A 21,855-nucleotide genomic window follows, 5' to 3' on the forward strand; every position below is an offset into this window, starting at 1 on the left:
CAACAAATTTTGATCTCTCCAATTTCCAGCCAGCAATGACTGTTGCCTCCGTCAAGAGATTTGAACACGAATGCGTATGGCGTGCTCGTTACACCAATTTACCCACTCTGATTGGTTTAAAATGCGTCTGTCACAATTTGTCTCCCTCAACCAACAACAAGCAGCTGACGATGACAAGCAACCTGTGCCTCCCTGCTACTGCTGGACCTGTATTACAGACTCCGTCCCGTGGTCGCCTCGATGGAGACCAAGTTCGAAGTGCCTGCACTGCCGTCAACACGAAAAAGGCGTACCGAAGCTATTTAAAGGGCATATCTACCTGGGTTCGCGCCACTTGGCAGGATGCCGAAGAATTCTTCTGCGAGGACGGCAGCCTTAACCTCGGCGTGTTCCTGCCTACGCACTTCGAAGCGTTCCTGCTGCATAAAATGAATGCGGGCAGCGTCAAAGTGTCGACACAGAAGTGCGCTAAAAGATCTGTACCGCCAAAAGCGACTACCTGTGCCGACGGAGTACTTGGACGACATGAAAACGTTCTTCAGAGGGCTCAAGCGAGTGGAGGCGGATGAAGACCAAGCGGGGCGCTCGCGTCGAGTCGGCAAGGAGCCGCTGACGCTCTCTCTGTACGGGGAGCTGGCCAAGCGCACGCTAGCTTTGAGTGACAACGGGTTTGCACACCTATTCCTACTAACACAGTGGAATTTAATGTGCCGTTCTAAGTCAGTAGAAACGCTGCACATCTCACATCTCCAGTGTGCAGACGACAGCGTCGGGTGCGTCCTTCACAAGACCAAAACAAACCAAGAAGGATCTGGGCCCAAAGACCCCCGGCACATCTACGCGAATCCTTCGCAGCCTGACTGCTGCTGGGTGCTGGCACTCGGACTCTATCTCGGCTCCAACCCAACGCTAGTCCCTGGAAAACTGTTCCCGGGCTCCAACCAGAAATCAAGATTTTGCAAGACAATTGGGAGAATGCTCGAGGATACGGGAGAAAAGGCGTACGGGACTCACTCCATCCGAAAAGGAGTCGCTACGTACGCTAGCAGTGGCAGCACCGGTGGTCCGTCAATTGTTAGTGTGTGTTTGAGATGCGGGTGGTCGCTAGGTGGTGTTCATTTCGGTACGAAGCTGCTGGTGATCAATATCTCGGGCGGGTAGTTGCTGGCCTGCCTCAAAACAGCTCTCAATTTGCTGCGTTGCCCCCTCACTTCAAGGATCCGCAAGCCGAATTTATTCGAGACTGTACCAAGCAAATGTTTCCCGCATTGAAAGCCGACGCACACGTGGCACCTGTGCTCCAGCTGTGCCTTGCTTCCCTGGTGACGCACGCCGATTTTCTTCGCCAAGGTCTGCTACCGAAGCATGCTTTGCTTTCTTCCTACATCTTTCGCGATTCCGCATGCTGATTACCGGTTGCAGTACGTGGATGCGCCCTACTGGTATACCCCCACACGTCGAGCTTTTTGAGCAGCACATGAAGACGCGACAGGCGCTGAACCATCTCCCGGATCTACTGCTGGACGGATTTGCTATGCTACTGGACGAGAAATGCGTGAGTCAGCAAAGTGTAACGCGAGAAAACCTCAGCTCGACGATCCGTGTACTGCTAGAGGAGGCTGGACTATGGCAGGCGCAGCAGCGCATTCAGCAAGAGGCAGCCCAATCAAGTTCAACCAGCATTGTTTATCAATGGCAATCAGATGGGCGCTTTCATCGGATGCCGCAGGATTTTGCTTTCCACAGCTAGATGCGCTAAGTGTGTGGCGTATTTGGTGGCTTGGCCACCCTGCTGCCGGATACCCGCCTTTTCGGGCGCTGCAGCCATCTGACTTCACGAAGACCAACCGCAAGATGTTTTCGGAATGGACGGTGCTGGTCCGACATATCGTCGCTGGTGTGGAGGCAAGTACAGGGGCGAGAATGCAGCGACCAACTTCACAACGTGTAGCCGACGATCTCTACCAACTCGGCATAGCTCATGTGCCGATGAAGCCGCCTACACATGCGGCGAAGCAACGGCCCGAGCGAGCAGTAACCACACTACGACGAATCCGGTAGGCAATCCACGAGTCGAACCCGGAGGCAAGGCGTGTGCCATTTCGTCACAGGAAGCGCACTAGAAGCACCAAATAGAGGTTAACAGCATTAACAAGGCGTTAGTCGTGATGACGCAGCACATTAGCTCGTTCGATAGATGCTTGTTCGTCTTACCTCGACACCGTTCCCGTCCAAGATGCACGACAATGGGATCTGGCGCCCCGCAGAGTGAGTACTGCCCTTTAGTGATGAGAATATTAGCCAATCAGACGACGTTCGTTATGCGATCTCGACACAAGTCATTGATAAAACCAATAGAACATTACGCCGGCAGATTTTACTAGTAGTTCGGACCAGCGCGACGTGGCGTCTCATCATTGGTTGAAAATCTATGTCACACGCCTTCATGTTCGCTTAAGTACGCCAGAAATTCTACCTCCTTCCTCATTCCAGAATCTGCCGGCTCGAGGAAAGATGGTGAAGCTCTTCTGCGCGATCGTTGGTGCGGCGGGCAGTGCGTTTCCTGTGGACATTGACGCGGGTCAGTCGGCGGGAGACTTGAAGAAGGCGATCAAGGCGGAGAAGACGAACAAGTTGAAGGACATCGATGCAGGTGACCTGCAGCTCTTCCTGGCGAAGAAAGACGAGGGCCGCGGCGCGTGGCTGCCAGACGACGACCAAGCTGCGCTGGATCTGGAGGACGGAAAGATTCATGAGGACATTCAAGCGTTGATCGATGGAGAGAAGATGAAGGCGACGAAGACTTTGCAGCACTGGTTGTTCGAGAAGAACGAGATGCCTCCACCCTCTACCGATCAGATCCACGTGCTGGTGGTGGTTCCGGAGCAAGAACACGCACAAACTGGATTGTGGCTTGTCACTGGATCCGTTGACAACGCGCTGAACACGAAAGGGATTCGCTGCAAACTGTACTGGATGGCGACGTTACGCATTGGATACTACGATCCTACGCGCTGCATCGGCAACAAGAATGTCGCGTTTTGGTATGAAGACAAGAAATTGTGTTTTCATGTTTTATTCGAGACAAGTACGTGCTTCTATATGCTGTCGCTGCATCGTAATACTGCTTCATTGAGGGCTAACTCTGTTTCTTTTATAGAAGATGCTGCTTTGCTGTTCGAAACTGACTTAAGGACTGGGCCACAAACGCTGGGCTCTCCGTTAACTAACCAGGTTGTTGAGACGCGTGTTGCACCAGCTAACGCTGTGTCTACTGATCTCCAGCGCGTCTTCTACTGCGACTACGTTCCAGACGATTCGGAATCTCCTCAAAACACAGTTTCATCGATATCGTTGACTACAAGCGTTTCGAATCTGGACTCATCGACTGACGAGTTTCGTTTTCAGCGGATTGAGGACGAGAAGTTCTTCCTACCGTACGGCAAGGCAGAAAGCTGCCATTTGGTGTCGAGAAAGCAAAGCAGAGACCACAAACGGGAATTCGCCAAGTACGATCGCGACTCAAACAACAGGCTTGCGCTTTCTCGCGAAATGCATGGTTGGTTCGACGGTATGAGCATTGAGGTTCCCATCGTCAACATGCTACCCGGATCTGTTGAAGAGAATCAATCCATTGGCACCAGACGCAAGGTACTGTGTGAGCGCGTAGTTCTGGTGTGTGTAAGTTTACTGACATTTGCGTGTAGGTCGAGGTCTTCGTGAAGGTTCTGGATGCTCAGTGCACAGATCGCGTTTTCAGTCGTTTGAAAGGAGGATCAACCAGGACGGACGATCCGCTCATGATGAAGACGTTTGTTCACGTGGAGGATCCAGAAACATTTTGTTTGTGCATGAGGTGGAAGCACGACGATAATGCGGAGCGTTGGAGAAGCTTTTGGGATATGACTCCTGCGGTCGATTGAATGGAATAATGTGGCTCCCGAGTTAAATACTTCGAAGTAGTATTTGATTTCTTGACATACTTTGATCCTGATAAATATAAAGTTAGTAATATACAAAGATGGCGTACTCTCCTGAGCAATACCAAGCTAGCAAGGAACGAATCAAATCAGCGCAGAAGCGCTACTACCAGCGCACACGCGAAGCCCGTTTATCTTATCAAAAAGACAACGATGACAAGAACAGAGACCAGATTCGAGCTCGCAAGCGTAAACCCAAAACCGAACTTATTGATGGTGAAGTCGAACTTAATAATGAAACCGAACTTAATTAATTAATTTTTTTTCCTCGGATAAAATGTCGCCTATGATATAAAGTCAATCCTGATACAAGACCCAATATTATAAAGTCCTTTTTTCGGAGAATAATATAGCCACCGATATATAGCAATGTTCGCATACGAGCTTGAAGGTCTTCAGAGATTAAATATTAACCCAATCCGATGGGGTAGCAGCTACCGTATTAAGGTACGCGGCAAGACGGGGCGCATGGTATACATTAGCAACATTTCCCACCCCACCAACCAAAAATTGGTAGCGAAGCAGTACCAGATCAGTCTAGGCAAGCTCCAAAAGAATGTGGCTGCTGATTTCAAGGAAGACAGTAAGTACCGCTTCTACCAAGGCAAGAACATGGAGTCGCACCTCTACGAGGGAATTCAGCCTGCTGAGTTCTACGACAAGCTCGAGAACGTGCTCGCAACCCAGAAGTCTGCCTTCAAGGTCAACATCGCCCTTGGATAGAAGCTTGTCAGCAGAACTGATGACAGCGAGACTCGCTACTTCCACCCGAATATTAGCAACACGTCTGTATTTAGCACTCCTGTAGCTATCAACAGCAAGGCTGATATTCGTAAGAAGGTGATCTCGGAGATTCGCTCCATGGAGTTGGCTGACAAGCTCAACTACCCCAGCTCCGGGTACATGGTGAAGGGGATTACTGGCTTCAAAATCTATATCTACCAACGCGACCATGCTCTGGGTGATGGCGAGGCTGTCATTCCTAAGGCGATTCGTGATAACAAGCACGTCATCAACTTCCCCAAGACGAACAACAAGTGTGACTTCCACTGCATTGCTTTTCACAAGCAGGAGGGAGCCAAGAAGGATCCTCGCAGAATCCAGGCTCTGGTGAAACAAGCCTTCAAGCAGTACTGTTCGTACAAAGAGATCACCTACACTCTGGGTCGGTTCCGCAATTTCAAGCCTATCGACATTCTCCAATTCGATGGGCTTGAGGAGTGCTTCAAGCTGAACATCAACGTCTTCAACATGGATGTTGAGACGGGCAAGGTTGAATGCATTCGCTGCTCGGACAAGGACTATGATTCGATCAACATCCTGTCGCACGAGAATCACGCTCTCTACATCACGAACGTTGATATGCTCCAGCAGAAGTACCAATGCTCTACGTGTGAGATGGTGTTTGTTAGCTCTGATAAGCTACGCAACCACACTAAGAACCAATGCGAACTCGTGAACATCGAATCGTTCCCAGCTCAGCCAACCATCTACCAACCCGCTCCGAACAGCATTCGTTCCATGCTGACTAAGTACTCCATCAAGGATGCTGACCATTACATCGATCACTTCATTGTCTATGATTTTGAGGCTATCCTCAAGCCTACGGGTGTCAAAAACGGAGAGAATACTATCTTCACAAACGAACACATTCCTGTGTCTGTTTCCGTGGCCGACAGCTTGACTGAGGAGGTGCGATGCTGTGTCAGCGATGACCCGAAGAAGTTGCTCAAGGATATGTTCCAGTACATCAAGAAAGTTGCGGCTAAGATTCAGCAGTACAACGTCTCGAAGTACGAGTCTTTGCTCCGCAAAATCATCAACGTCCATGGTTTGACTGACGCTGAGGTTCCTGGTCTAGACTTGGGTAAGACGTACAAGACGAATGATGTCAATGTTTGGATTCAGAACGGGGAGTTTGCTTGTTTCTTCGATTTCCACAGCAAGCTCACATTCGGTAAGAAGCGCTCGCATTATGGCAAGCTGAAGCAGTGCATTGGTCAGGTACCAGTATTCGGATTCAACTCTGGACGCTACGACATCAACCTTATCAAGGCGGACCTGTTTGCAGTCATCGGTACTGACAACATCACATCAGTCATCAAGAACCCTAGCTACATGTGCATCGCCACGTCAGACATGAAAATGCTTGACATCAGCAACTATGTTCCGGCAGGCACCAGCTATGCAAAGTACTTGTCGACATATCTCGGTGAGTGCAAGTGCGATGACAAGATTCGATGCGTCTGTGGCCTAGGAAAAGGCATCTTCCCGTACGAGTACATTACTTCATTTGACGTACTCAGTCAGCCGGAAGTCCCTCCTAAGTCGGCGTTCGACAGTGCTCTTCGTAGCACTAGCATCAGCGATGAGGACTATGTGCGGGTACAGTTCGTCTGGGAACACTATGGCATGAAGTCAATCAAGGATCTACTCATTTGGTACAACAACCTCGATGTAGTACCCTTCATCAAGACCATCAAAGCCCAGCGAGAACTATTCAAACGTTTCGAACTTGATATGTTCACTGATGGTTTGTTGCTACCTGGTCTCTCTGAGAAATTCATGTATCAGACGTGCTTCAACAACCTCCAGCAACCAAGTACGGAGCCTGCTGAAGTGTTTGACTTTCCCGCTAGTCGTTTAAGTGGATATATAAGACCCAGGATGCTGATGCCGATCGTGAATTCAATATGACGCTAGAACACCTCAACGACTTGCTAGAGCGACAAAAGTACCTGTGTGGGCTATGCTACAAGCAACTCACAGCTGATACTGCCTCGGCTGACCGAATCAATAACAAGCTCGGACACATCGATGGTAATATCTTGATCAGCTGTGTGGGATGCAATGTTGCTCGCAAGAACATGTCGCTAAAGGGCTTCCGCCACAAGAAGCTACTTGAATTCAACTCAGACAGGTTGGTGTACAGTATCGATAGAGAGGAGAAGGACATCTACACCAAGATGAAGGCGAACATTGCTGGTGGTCCTTCTATCATCTTCAACAGATACGCGAACGCAACGAGACCAAGATTCGACGGGGTAGGATCTGCAAAAAGATCGTCGGTTACGATGCTAATGCTCTGTATTTGTGGGCTCTTGGTAATGAGATGCCATGTGGACGGTTGACTACCATCGAAGAATACACAGGGATCGTCGATGATATTGAAAAATGACAAGATCTTTGGCTTCCTCGAGTGTGATATCCGTACACCAGAGCACCTCAAACCCTACTTCAGTGAAATGACCCCAATTTTCAAGAACACCCTTATCGACTGCAGCGATCGGAGTGTCATCGGTCAGCACATGTTCGAGTACAACGAGGAGCGCAAGCAAAACCGAGCAAAGCCGGCTCGCAAACTCATCGGGAGCTACTTTGGTGAGAAGAGCCTCATTTATGCACCGCTACTCAAATGGTACATTTCTCATGGTATGGAGATCACCAAGACTTACAGCTTCATCAAGGCTAGCTCTCACAAGGCATTTGCACCATTCATGGAAGCCGTATCGAGCGCGCGACGAGAGGGTGATGAAAATGTTAAATCCATCTGTAAGATCATTATTGAGAAGGTATCTGACTCTGATATGGATGATTTAGTCCAAGAGTTGGAAAAAATCATTACGAACCCAAATCATTTGATGCGCTCATTATCGATAGATTCATGAATGACTCGACAACCAATTCTAAGATTCATTTGGTTCTAGACTTGTTGACTAAGCTGAAAACGCTTAGTGAGGGTAGCAATAATAAGGCTATGATTGCTGAGATGATGAAACTGGTTGGGAATAGTGCGTTTGGTCGATCTGGCATGGACATGAGCAAGCACAAGGAGGTCAGGTATGAGTCGGACGATAAGGCAATCAAGGCCAAGATTGAGCACTTCACCTTCCATGGAATGGAAGAGCTGAATGATTCATGTGAATTCACTATGAAGAAGCGAAAGTTCAACAATAAGAACCCAATTCGTCTATCGATTGCAATCTATCAGCTCGCTAAGCTCCGTATGTTGCAATTCTACTATGATTGCATTGACTTCTACTTCGACCGTTCGGAATTCCAGTACCAAGAAATGGACACAGACTCGGCTTATATTGCGTTCAGCTGTGAGAAGCCATTCGTTGAGTGTATCAAGCCCGAGCTTCGTGAGCATTTTCAGTAGCATAAGTACGAGTGGTTCCCACGTGATTATAGCGAAGAGATGGCTCAGTTTGATCGCCGAACGCCAGGTTTGTTCAAGGATGAGTGGTCTGGTGATGCTATGGTATCACTGTCCGCTAATAACTACATTGGCTACCTTCCAGACGAATCTTACAAGGTCAAGGTTTCAGCGAAGGGAGTCCAGCAGAGTGGTGGCCGCAATGGCGACGTCCTCAACCCAGATGGCTTTGAATCAGTTGTTCGCGATCGCATCACGCTACAGGGCACCAACAAGGGGTTTAGACTCAGTAAAGAGAGTAAGTCAATCATTACGTACACCCAGACTAAAACAGCTCTAAACTACTATTATGACAAGCGTCGTGTACTTGCGGATGGTATCACCACCGAACCGCTCGACATATAAGCAACTACCTGGCAGGGGATTTTTTTGTTTTATAACCATATAGAGCGATGGATCAGCTGTTGTCCATATTATACTATGACCCCAAAACGGGCTATGTGGGTGCCCAAGCCTTATACCAGAAGGCTAAAGAACTGGAGCCGAAGATTACGATGAAAATCGTCACGGAATGGTACTCAAACCAGAGCGATATTCAGCGATTTCAGGAGCAGAAGAAGCGATACGATAGGTTCAAAGTCGCATCGACTAACCCCAATTCGTGGCAGATGGACTTGGCGTTTTGGGAGAAAAGACCAATCTTGACTGCGATCAACGTCAACTCTCGGCTAGGCTACGCAAAACTACTAACCAACAAAACTGGCCCGACCGTACTAGCAGCAATAAGGGTTTTTGTCCGCCTCCATAAGGTTGACATTCTCACAACCGATAATGGTTCAGAATTCATGAACCAACAGGCTCAGAAATTATTCAAAACTAAGAAAATTGATCATTTCAACAATGAGCCTGGAGATCACGCCGAAATGGGTAAAATTGAACGCTTCAATAGAACTCTGAAGCAGCGCCTTGTCAAAATCGAACCAAAGTGACTAACCCAGAAGCTCATAGCTGCTGTTATTGAGAACTACAACAGCACGACCCATCGGACGATTGGTATGACCCCCAACGAAGCTAAAGGTAAGGTAATTGAATCTGAACTAGTCCACAACCAGGCTGAAGCCGAGAGGATTGAAAACGAGTTCGAGGTCGGTGAAAAGGTTTTGTATCGACTAAAAAAGAAAACATTTGATAAAGAAACAGCAAGATGGTCTAAGGCTGTGTATTCGGTGGTAGGTATTGATGGCTACCGCATTCAAATCAAGTCGGAAAACGGGCACACTCTTTACAAGGGGCCAAACGATCTAAAAATTGTTAAAGCAGAAACATCTGAAGCTACTATCAACAGGGGTGATATTTTAGAGGTGGAGAAGATTTTAGACCACAAAAAGATGCGATCCGGCAAGTACAAGTATCTCATTCAGTGGGTCGGTAATGAACTTGACTCCTGGGAGCCACAAGATAATCTTAGATTAGTCAATAAGAACAAGAGATCAACCTTAGAGAATGAGTACTGGAAGTCGATAAAAAAATGAGTCGAACTAGCTTCGAAATAAGTTTAATAGAGCAATCCTTTGTAAGTGTTGACTCATCTATATCTATCAATCTATATTCCGAAAATAATGCTTAAAAATATATGACTTCATATATAGAATGTGTTGCAACTGCGTAGAGAATCAACGTGAGCTTGTACAGCTCCGAAGAAAGCTGTGGATAATTCAAGAGTTTAGTCGAATCAAAAATGAACTCAGATATTTAGACCCAGTAGCCAATTTCCGGGAAACCGTGTGCAATCTACAGTACCGCGACCAGTTAGAAACGATATTTGGTGTGCCGTTTCATTGCATCAAGGATCGATACATCTATCCCCTCAATGAGCGAAACCGTATCTGTCATACGTATCAACCATTTAGGCATGACTCCGTTATGCCAAGCTATTGGTGAGTATGTATTTAATCGATGCTAATATTTTTTTATGACTACCATGATATAGTTAGACGATGTTTCCCAACTTTACATCCCTCGCTCAACGAGAGCAAAAGCGGCAGGAGCTACTCGAACGAGCTGAGCGCCGAGTTCGTCAAGCCAATCCAAGCGCCTTATGTACGAAGGTGCATCATGGGCTAGCGATATCGCGAATGGTATCACTACTGTTCCAAAGAAATCAACACAATCCGCTCAGTCTGATATTTCGGTTGGCCCTAACGAGGCTACGCCGGAAGAGTTAAAAAAAAGTCTGAATATTGAAAACTCCCAAAAAAAACCCTGAGTCCTGAACAATGGTAGATGCAGAAGTTAATGCAACACCTGAAATGAACGATGCATCGACTACTGCAAAGCCTCAGTCCGTTGATGCTTCCAGTACTGCTAAGCCCAAAACCAGTGATGGTTGGGTCCACGTGAGCCCCGATATGACTGATGTTGGAGTTGATAATAGTGCAAGAATGACAGATGCTGGTGTTGGCCCTGATAGTCCACTGCCGCAAAAGCCCGTCGAAGAAGATTTGTTCGACGAAGGCAATGCTGAGATGAAAAATCAAACAAAGTCAAAGGAAGCGGTCGCTAAAATCTTCGAGGTTTACCCCATCCTTGCAGAACTAAATATTCACCCTATTGCTTCCAACGGCCGGCAGCTTACTAAGTATTATATTGGGATGGATGGTGTACAGTATTAAACTGAGAAAATATGTACTAGTTCCGAGCATTGATTGGTCTGAGACGTATGAACATATTGGTGAGGTATTAATTAATGATGTCAGATTCCTCGCATACGTCAATGAGAAGGAGCGACGTAATGAGATGGGTAAAGAGGACAAAAATAGCGCATACCAGGTTTGGCAAAATATTGACTCAAAAAGAAAAAGAATCAATGCCTCAAGGAGATTATTCAAACCGCTCTAAGCAGAGACTTGACGACAGTTTTGTGTTCGATACTGGAACATCCACAAGATCCGATCAAATGGACAGCAAGCTCAAATTATTTTGGACAATTAGCAAAAATAGGGAAGTCCTTGAATCTAACGGATTGATAAAGAAGATTGTACCAATTCTTCATGGTTCCGCAAAATCTTCTCCTATTGACAAAGATGGCTATGTTTGGATCAATGGCAATAGCATTAGCGTTTACGGGAAAGATAGCGATCATGTGAAGCAAGCAATCACTCAGAAAGTGAACTGGATAATGACATTCCAATCTTTCATTAATATATATGACTAAAGCCAGGGGCCTCGAGTTAGAACTAGTTGGTAGCAATGAAACCAAACACATAAATGATTTTACCCCAGCTAATGGTGAAGCTCAGCATGGGTTAATGAGTGGTATTGATGAAGACATGGACCCAAGCCTATCAAACGCTGATAACGACGCCAAGAATATCTTAACTGATTACTACAGCCAGTTGCACGCTAATAGTATTGATATTCCATTTCGGCTACAACCAATCGTGAAAATCAACGGTGTTGTTAAGTCCCATCCATCATACTACTTTGGGCAGCCATCGGGGTCTAGACCCCTAAATATTATAAATCGTGAAAACAAAGCACACAAGCAGGTGAGTGGTGTAGCTTGGAAGGGGCTAATGAAGAATATCATGTGGATGGATACCTTTTCGTCCCTACTCAACGGGGTTGAGGACTTGGACCGCTATCTTAATGAGGTTGAATACCCCTTCCCATCGAGCGATGAAGAAGCAGCTAAGATACTTGAAGAAAAGGAGCTTGATAAGAAAAGACGTAAAAACCTGGATGCTAATCTTGAAATATTCAATGAGGCTATTCTAAAGTCTGTACACGATATTAGACAGCAAAGCGTTGAAGAGTATGAATACGATGACAGCTTGCAAAAGCTTCATGATGAGTCAGAAGCAGCTTTTCAGACATACGATGAGGCTCAGAAACGCTATGAAGAAGCAAAAGAGGCTGTTAGAGGGAATAACTCAAAAGCACCGAGATCGGTGTTGAAGGCAGCTACATCAGCTATGAAGGCGACAAAATCGATATATCAAACGAAGGCTAAGCGATACGCCGAGGCAAGCGAGGTATCCGGCAGTGGCGTTAAACGAAAGATTCAAGGTCGAGGATTGCGCGGAGCAGGTGTTGCCCCGCTGGAAGGTGTAGTTCGCCGAGGCTGTACCTACAATCTCAATGAGATCCAAGGATTAGCAACGCCGTCAGCCTACACATACAAGCAGATCGGAAGCAAGTATATTCGTATCCCCAACCTTGATGCTAAAAAGCTCGTGATCGTTCAGCCGAATCGGCGTAAATGTGGTCCTAAGTGGGAAATCAGTGATAGCCTCCAAGCCATGATCAAGGCACTTGTCTATAAGAACCGTATCGATCAATCCGCTTACGATAAGCTCAGCGTTGAAGATAAGAAACTGTTCAAGGAGGTTATATTGATTACTCATCTCCAATACAGCTTCCACGATAAGTTAGTGGATCCTCTAGATACGCTTAGGGCTGAATACGATAAGCTAAAAGGAGAGCTACAACTCGGAAATGACAACCCCAGTATCATCAAGCAGCTCAAGTCTCTCATGGTGGATATGTACAGCAATCGACTGATTGATGATAAAGAGTTCAAAGATATTATCACCCGTTTATTATAAAACCATGTTCTTCTTCAACTCGCGTATTATATCCAGTTCCGGAGGCAGCTATGGTGACAATAGCGACCTCAACGTCGCTGAGTTGAAAGCTATCATGAAGAACCTCATCATTCATGATCGTCCCCAGAAGACCCAAGCCGCTGTGTGGGCTACTGACCTCGACAAGTCGACCAAGAAAGTGGAGGCATCTACCCAAACGGAAGGCGGCCGAGTCTGGGCTTACCAGCCAAAAAAAGTCAAAGTCTGTGAAGACATTTGCTCTATAGAGCAGTGCGGATATACTTAGATGTCTACGTCTGTTTTCTTCTCTCGATAGAGTCTGATTTTTTTTATCTCCGATATCGATAGCCACGACAGCATTCTTGCCACTATGTACGTTGTACATTGGGATATAAGCATTATTCCCTATCGAAACCACTGCAGCGTGCATCGTTATTGAACCGATGACTTGGCCAGTTTCAGGGTTAGTCAGGTTCTTTTTGATCGTTGTACTTGGTCCGCAGCCCATCATACTCTATTACAACGAAGTACTCAAGATCTGCTCTATATTTATCGGTGCGAAATTATCCCTGAGCCAATACCATATATAACCCTCTCGTAGAATTCGACAATTCGATCACATTGTAGTTGATCAGTATCAACGACATTAGCGTTAGTAGTCTGAGGGCAAGCGGTCTTCGCCACGAACTGGGTTTGACAGATACCATTCTATATTTACTCAGACATAATCGCTCTCAACTCATTGTGTTCAGCTTTGAGACTGGAAACCCATCCGGATTAAGCTCATCGTTTGCTCCGATATCTACTGCTTCTGGTATGACCCTATACAGCTCCTGCGCGATATAGCCAACATGGACAGTCTGCTCTTGAACCATCCTGAATTTTCTAGGTCTCATTCTCATAAGGCTTGCCAAACCATAGGGACAGTCTACAATGTCCGCCTTCAACCTCTCATCGCTTGCATTGGTATAGCTTCCTCCACGCACCGGGACATAGGCTGTCCACGCGTAATTAGCATCGCATTTTCCCAACCTGATAGCTCCTACGGTTGAATCAGTTCCAATCGCTGGATAGTCAGTCTGAGACCAATTGAATCGATACCTAGCAAATCCATCGCCACCTCCCTTTACGTGCATGAAATTATTCGCCCATACCTCTCCGCCTGAGTGAATGGATGCTTCTGGCGACCATGTACTCATACCAACTCCCAGTCTTCCTGAGCTGTTTAGATAAGCTTGAGTTGTGTTTCCAACCATGAACCTTAGCGGGTCGCTCGTAGTGGTGCCTAGAGCTACACCACTACTTCCTCCCGCGACATCGTTGTATACCTGAATTTCAAATTCGATTGGAGTAGTAGCATCGTTGGCTATACGCATTGCGCGTTGCCAAGACCCGCTTAGTAAATTCGCGCTCGAAACTATTTCTATTTTTGCAGTACTGGCAGCTGATCCAAAGCGAATGTATCCTGCTTGAGTGATTCTCATACGTTCAGTCATTGGTGATAATGCATTAGCTCCTGACCGTGTACTGATTGCAAAATCAGCCATTGAATATTGAAGACTCGTAGCGGTTCTAGTACAATATAGATTAACGCTAGGGGTGTACGTTGTCATATCACTAGTACCTTCAATCGTGAACAATAATCCGGCCTGAGCGCCAACCGTATTGCTTTGATTACGAATCATGAGATTAAAATCAGAGGCACGCGTTGTTGATGTAAATGATGTCCCGGCCGCAATCTGACATTGGGTAGAAGTAGTGGATATCAGATTGGTTGACGTTAGAGATGAGATACCTGATGAGATGCTACTATAAGAGTCTAGTACCTAGACTAGTAATATTAGGCTGAGCAGCGGTTTGTAGCGTTCCTGTTATCGACGTCGCTGTGAGCGAGCCCAGGGTTCCTAGGCTGGTAATGTTGGGCTGAGCAGCTGTTGTTAGCGTACCCGATACATTACCCGAGCAATTTACAGCGGTTAGAGTACCTAACGATGCTATATTAGGCTGAGCAGCAGTCTGTAGCGTACCAGTAATGTTAGTTGCAGTTAGCGAGCTAAGACCTGTAATGGATCGACTTGCACCAGTAAAGGTTAAACTGACTCCGATAGTCAATCCAGTAAGCGTACCTAAGCTGGTGATATTTGGTTGAGCAGCCGTCGCTAGCGTTCCATTGATGTTTCCACTCACGGTAAGCGACGAGAGTGTCCCTACACTAGTTACGTTGGTCTGAGTAGCAGTTGCCAATGTACCAGATATGTTTCCACTCACGGTGAGGGACGATAGCGTGCCTAACCTAGTAATATTAGGCTGAGCTGCTGTCTGCAGCGTGCCAGTAATCGACGTTGCCGTCAAACTACTAATAGTAGCAATTTCACCTGATGCACCAAGCACCAGAGCTTTGTTGATAGCGGCAGTACCTGGAGTAACATCAGCTACATACGTTGGTACGCCTGAAACGGAAGCACCATTAACAGTTAGGCTACTACAGCTTAGTGCTCCAAGACCGCTGATGTTCCCACCACTGCCAGGGACAAGCGCTACACCAGGTGATGCTACGCCTTGAGAGACACCGGTAATGTACGTCAAGCGATAGTCATACTTGTTCAGATAAAGAGTCTGAGCATAGTCATACGTTAGAAACCCGCTGGCATCCAATTGGAGAAAGAATGCCGGATTATAAATCGGCGATGTGAATATCGGGCTAGGATAAGAAAAACCTGAACTCATCTTTGTTTGATCCTATATAGTTTAGACGACAATCATGAGCGGTATTCCAGATTTCGGAGCTTCAATCCCTAAAAAATTCAAAAGCGCCTCGATGGGTGATATTCCAGCACTTGACATCAAAGCGCTGTTTAGAATGGTGGTTCTGGGGCCATCGTTCTCAGGGAAGAACAACTTATGTATGTTCATCCTCAAGCATTCTCCTCACGTATTTGCTCATCTAACGATCATTGCTTGTAATCCTCACCAGGAGTTATATGAGTATCTTCGTGATAAGCTTGATGGCTTTATCACATTCACCGACCCTGACTCGCCTCCGAGTGTTGAATGGGTACGTCATACACCAATTAATTCCAATAAGCCTGAGCTCGTCATCATCGATGACTACAGCAACGATAACCTTCTTCAGAAGAATTTGTTCTCACATTGCTTCCCTAGAGGGCGCCACTTTAAGCTATCAACCATCTTCTTGAGTCACAGCTACTTCGCAACGGACAAGATGATCAGATTGAACTCAGAGTACGTAGCGATCCTGAAAGCTAATTCTAAGCAAGACCTCCAGATGGTTGTAAAAGATTTTAATATCAAGGGAGTAGATGAGCGTTCAATCGTCTATTATTACAACAAAGCCACGGAGCGAAAGGGCCAAGCGCTCTTCATTGATTCGGTCAAGGGTCAGATCAGGTATAACTTCGATAGACCGATTCGTATCGAGGACTAATTCCAATTTATCAAACAAAAATATGCCTACAAACATATAATCAATATGTCCAGCTTTATCAAACTCGACAGCACCAATCTGGTACAAAATGGAACCAATTCAGCCTGGAAATACTCCTTTCCCGGATCGGCGGCTGACTTCCGCGATGTAGTATGTGACATTCAATCGATTTCGATGGATAACAGCGAATATAACATTGATTTAATGCAATTTCAGAACACAACGTTCAAAATCGAAGTACCTACCGCTGCAACTACATCCACAATCAGTGTATCCCTCCCTGATGGTATTTATTAATATGACGATATCAACCGAAGCATTCAGACTGCTCTTGTCAATGCTGGGGCGTATCTAATCGATCCGTCGGGGAATAACGTATTCTATATCAAAATGAGTGCTAACAGTGTCTATTACGCTTGTCAGCTTGATTTCTCTCCTACACCTACAACTCTACCAACTACCGGTTGAACATGGACCAGACCTACCTCCGGTTTATACTCCTCTGGTGGTACTGGATTGCCGACTACTACTCGCGTTCCTCGACTGATCATCGATAATGCTGAATTCGGTAAAGTAGTTGGTCTCACAGCGGGTACATACCCCATCCACATCAGCTACTGTTGCAAGTGCTCAGCTATCGACATCATTCCTCAGATTCACCCCACCAGTTCCTACATTGTACGTTGCGATCTGATCAAAAACGAATACGTGGCTTCTGGTGATATTGTCAGTGCTTTCGATAGAGGTGATGCCGCTATTGGAAAGGTCATTTCATACAAACCGAGCCAGTATGCGTGGATGAACTGTCATAATGGCGCTCGAGCTAGTATTACACTCAGTATCCATAACCAAAATGATAAAAAAGTGATTTTCAGAGATACGTCGGTATCCATCATGTTTCTGATTCGTCCAAAAAAATAAGACATCCAGAGTATTTTTTTAGGGCGGCTACAACGTAAACGAACCACCAGTCTTACGACGTGCCCTGAGCGCAGCCATATTAGCCTTCATCTCTGGCGAGCCCTTCGCTGGACGTTTCTTTGCTACGCCTACACCATAGCGGCGACGAACCTCCTTTCGCACAGATCTGATTAGATCCTCATGTTCCGGCTTGGTAGCTTTTGATAGTAGGAATTTCTCTCCAGCATCGACCGCGTCGGTGATGACCCCCTTGCGCTTCGTGTATGCAAGAGCATTCTTTGCAGCCTTCTTTACGTCAGCCATTGATACGCGACTTCCTTCCTTGTCGCTATCGGAATCATAAATACCAATGCCGGTTAGGGACTTGATTGCAGCTCTGGCTGGAACAGCAGCCGTTGGGTGACCAGCATAAGTAGCTAAAGCAGGAACCGCCGCATCAACGGCTCTGGATAGTAGACCTGAATCCTTAGCAAATTTGTATGCAGACTTGATCCCTCCCCATACTTTGGACCAGATGCTCGAACCATACATGCCACCTCCTTGCATATGCTTAAACGGGTAGCCAATCTCCTTTTTTGTGATGGCCAAACGTGTTCCTTTACCAGATTTGCGAGCCCGAAGAGCTTTCGCATATGACTCTGGGTGAAGATGAAGTGTAGCTCCAGAACCACTTAGCTCATCTTTAGATAATGATAATGTCCCTGTCTTGAATGCTCTCTTGAGCTTCGACTCGGGAACAGATACGGATACTTCTAACTCTTTAAAAGTCATGATTATTTTTACCCTCTTGAGATAGAATCTGAATTATATTTAATCCTGAATGGAGTCTGCTATGATATAAATATAAACGTACATTTGTACTAATCATGATCGGCCGCATTTATCGTATCATTCACCTGGAGAGCGACGTTCAATATGTAGGTTCGACTTTCAATGAGCCTCGTAAGCGTTGGCAGCAACACAAAAATGATTATAATAAGTGGCTAAGTGGAAATCATGATAATATTGCTATATACGAATACTTTAAAGATCATGGAATCGAAAACTTTAAGCTAATACCAATTAAGAATTATGAAGTAGTTGATCGCAAGCATCTCGAAGCATATGAACAGTTATGGATGTCCAAACTTAGATGCGTTAACAAAACTCATTCTTTTCAAATAAAAAGGCTTGCTCAGAGACAATATTACCAGGAAAATAAGGCTGATCTCCAGGCCTATCATAATAAGTATGATCGAAACAGACGCGTGCGACCCGATAACCATAAGGCCACAATCGAATGTCAATGCGGTGGAAAGTATCAAACATGTTCGAAAGCACTCCACTTCAGAAGCGAGCGCCATCTACAATGGATTCATAATGGAGTATCAAACAAAGGATCTACCAGTATCAAGATTCAGTGCCAATGCGGTGGACAATACGTTTAGAAACATAAAGGCGCACATCAAAGATCTCTGAAACATCAGCATTGGCTAGCTCAAAATAGTCAAGTTTAAGTCTTTAAATCGATCTAGCAGATCCATTCTCTTTTTTTGCTTGCAATATAGCCAAAGTAAGCACCATATTCCACAGTAATCGCCATAGGTTCCTTGGTATTGCTTGGTGTTGTATCGATCGATACGATACTTCTTTGGTGGTCCTTCCCCCATACTATCGAAGAATTCACCATTATGAGCCGCCGTCCAGTGTCCTACCTCAAGATTAGGAGGGCGAAGTAGAATCAGAAATGACCCTTTCTTGGGGAGATGGGACTTTATCTCATTTGATTCGAATATATTATCGAGTTGAACGTTCATTTTCTCAGCGAGTTCGATGAGATCATGATCTGAGGTGATTGGCTTGATGAGGTGCGACATAATATTTAATTTTATCAAGCTATATTAGGATCCATATAGATTCAACGATGAGCGAAACTCAACTATCCGATCAGTACTTGACCAGAGCTCGCTTAAGAGCGACCCGGAGATCAAGGTATCTTCGAGCAAGCGTGTACCGCACGTTATTGACCTAAATCAGGGTTCGTACCAGAATGGTGTCATCACTATCGATGCTACGGCTCAGCTTAACGGTTCCAAGGGCTTCGCAAGCCTTCGTGATGCCTACATTATGCTTCCCTACAAGGTCTCAATGAAGAATGGTGGCACTGCTCAAACTGCCGCTGGCAATCGTCTATGTGCTAGTCTGAGTCTGGAACTCAAGGTCTCAATGAAGAATGGTTGCACTGCTCAAACTGCCGCTGGCAATCGTCTATGTGCTACTCTAAAATGCGGAAATTGGAACGTTATTGATAGTCTGAGTCTGGAACTCAACGGAAAGACTATCGTCTCTATGGCTGACTACAAGCTCTTTTGGAACAACGTTCGTGCTCAGACTGGCTACAGCCCTCAGTACGTTGAAAAGCACAGAGCTGAATCGTTCTTGTACCCTGACGCTGCTCAGTCGGTATCATACAGTTCTGGATCCACATCTACCAGTGGTGATGGATATTCAAACACCATGGCATTCTCGTCTTCCTTTGCTGTCTCGGCTCCTCCTGGTGGTGCAACTATTCCAAATGATGGTTTTGTTAAGCGCCTTCTATCGAATCCTCCTACGGCTGGCGCTGACTTCTCCAGCTCGTGGCCGTCGGTAGGTGGTGCTGCTGCATCGACTACCATTTCTAACCAGACCTCGCGTGGAGCTTTCGTAGCTGGTGGTACTGCTGCTAACGCAATCATGGGAACGTGGAACTACATGCTTAAGATTAAGCTCACCGATCTGCATCCTATCTTCCGTGAGCTTGACTTGATGGCTAACCCTCAAATTCGCCTGCGTTTCCGTGTGAATCATGGAACGTCTGTAGTCGCGGTAGATGCTTCAAAGGGTTTGTCGCTAACCTCTACTACTCTATCGTCTGGTAATAGTTGTCCGGTCATGATTGCCGCTTCTGCTACCGGTAATCCGATGAGTGGTGTGCTTGCCGCATCTGCTGGCTTTAGTGTTGCTTGGGGAGCGGTTGTAAATGCTCTTGAACCTACCATCGATGGTACATACATGCCTTTTACTACTGCTCGTTTGTATGTCCCTTTCGTTCATCTTGAGAACCCTCAAGCTATTATCTCTAAGCCGGTTAAGAAGGTTCGCTAAAATGACTGCTACGCACAGTGGTTTTACCAGCGTGCTGGTATTGGTAAGTCCTCGACTCAACTAAATGCTTCTTTCGATCTACAGCTATCGGCAAGTGTTAAAAACGCGAAATATGTTGTGTTTTTACCATTCGCGGAACAAACAATTTTGCTTCTGCTACTGTTCAGCAGTTCCAGAGCCCCTTCGATAGCTCTCCATACACGCTTCAGCCCGGGTCGTCGATTCGCAACTTTAACGTTCGTATTGGCTCGACTCAGGTGTTCGATATCAGTCATGACTATGATTTCCACCACTTTACCAACGAAATTGCTAAGATTTCAGCGATTAACGGAGATCTAACCCCTGAGCTCGTAAGTGGTCTACTTGACTATCAGACGTGGTCGCTCACAAACCGCATGCTTATTGCCGATGTCAGTCGCCTGACTGAGCGCGATGTACCTCAGGCTATTCAGATCCAAGGTACGAACGCCGGATGCCAAGGTGTGAATATGCTGATCCTCGTAATTAGCGAACAGGAACTAACGTTCGATAGACTAACCGGGGAGGTTCTAGACTTCACTACAGCGTAAGTAAAAAAGAAGAAGATATTTTTTAGTTCAGTTCCTTGAGTAGCTTTGGACACTTGTCAATCACGCATTGACTTTTTCTTAGCCAATCGAGATAGCCTGGATCCAATTTGTTGATCTGCTGTAAAGATTTGCCTCGATACTTACCCCACGTCATCATATAGGAGTTATCGTTATTTAGGAATCTTGAGTGAAGAAAGATTTTCATTTCCTCGCTAATGTTGAGACTGGGTTGGTTGTGAATCCAACGACAGTATCCAGGATCATTCTTGAATACATCCTCAATTGATTGACCTTTGTATTTTCCGAAAGACAGTTCGATCGTCATGTTCTATGTGTGGGTATCTATATACATAGCCTCTTAATTTTTTGAGAAAAATATTAATGATGAAAATGACGTCGCAATGTGCCAGTAATTATTGCGAGTCGAGCTGATTCAAATTCGAGATGAAGACTGAATGGGGTTCGTTCTGATAGTTTAAAGCTCTTTAAGCAATATGGAGCTATCTCGAGGTGCTGTCGATTTATTTACTAATTTTATGAAGGTGTGCTCTTGAACGAGTCTAGTTAGTAATTACGGTAAGAAATGGGGAAAATAAATAACTGCCGGCGTAATGTGCCGCGACCCACTACTCTCAAGTTCTCGACAGGCCTTGTAGCTCGACGATACAATGGTGGCAGGATCTGGCTGTGCGTGGAGAACTCGACCGTGACGAAGGCTTTCGGAGTGGGTGGCAAGTAGAGCGAGAAGCTGCAGCAGCAGTAGTCGATCGACCCACATTGCGGTCTGTTTTAACTCGACCACCCAGCAGACAAGAAGCAAAATCTGAAATGGAGGCCAAGTGGCCATGCATCGAGAAGGAAGTGGGACCAAGACCCGCCAGGACCTGCATGACCGCGCCGGTTCCTTTAGCTTCGCCCCCGTCTTTACTTTGTACTACCCGGCTATACTTGCTACCGCCTCTGCGGTTTGGCAACACCACAACCATCTTGGACCACACATGTCCTTGCTGTACCCCTTGTGGAACAACAACATTGTAATTGCCGCTGA

General features: G+C 46.1%; 1 protein-coding gene across 1 annotated transcript; it reads left to right on the forward strand.

The window, feature by feature from the left end:
• Positions 1–170: 170 nt before the first annotated feature.
• On the forward strand, positions 171–21,546 carry PHYSODRAFT_326275 (hypothetical protein; the record flags this gene model as incomplete). The annotated part of the gene is made up of 16 exons (XM_009522215.1): positions 171–463; positions 543–668; positions 1,423–1,555; positions 2,494–3,033; positions 3,286–3,651; positions 3,708–3,821; positions 4,557–4,682; positions 4,734–6,582; positions 6,684–7,024; positions 7,163–7,552; positions 7,750–8,125; positions 8,210–8,437; positions 8,653–8,770; positions 12,783–12,924; positions 20,406–20,697; positions 21,464–21,546. The coding sequence occupies 16 exons, from the start codon at positions 171–173 to the stop codon at positions 21,544–21,546; spliced, it is 5,517 nt and encodes a 1,838-aa protein (XP_009520510.1).
• Between the last annotated feature and the right edge of the window lie 309 nt (positions 21,547–21,855).

This window comes from Phytophthora sojae, assembly GCF_000149755.1.
Source record: "Phytophthora sojae unplaced genomic scaffold PHYSOscaffold_2, whole genome shotgun sequence".
Classification (NCBI taxonomy): domain Eukaryota; phylum Oomycota; class Peronosporomycetes; order Peronosporales; family Peronosporaceae; genus Phytophthora; species Phytophthora sojae.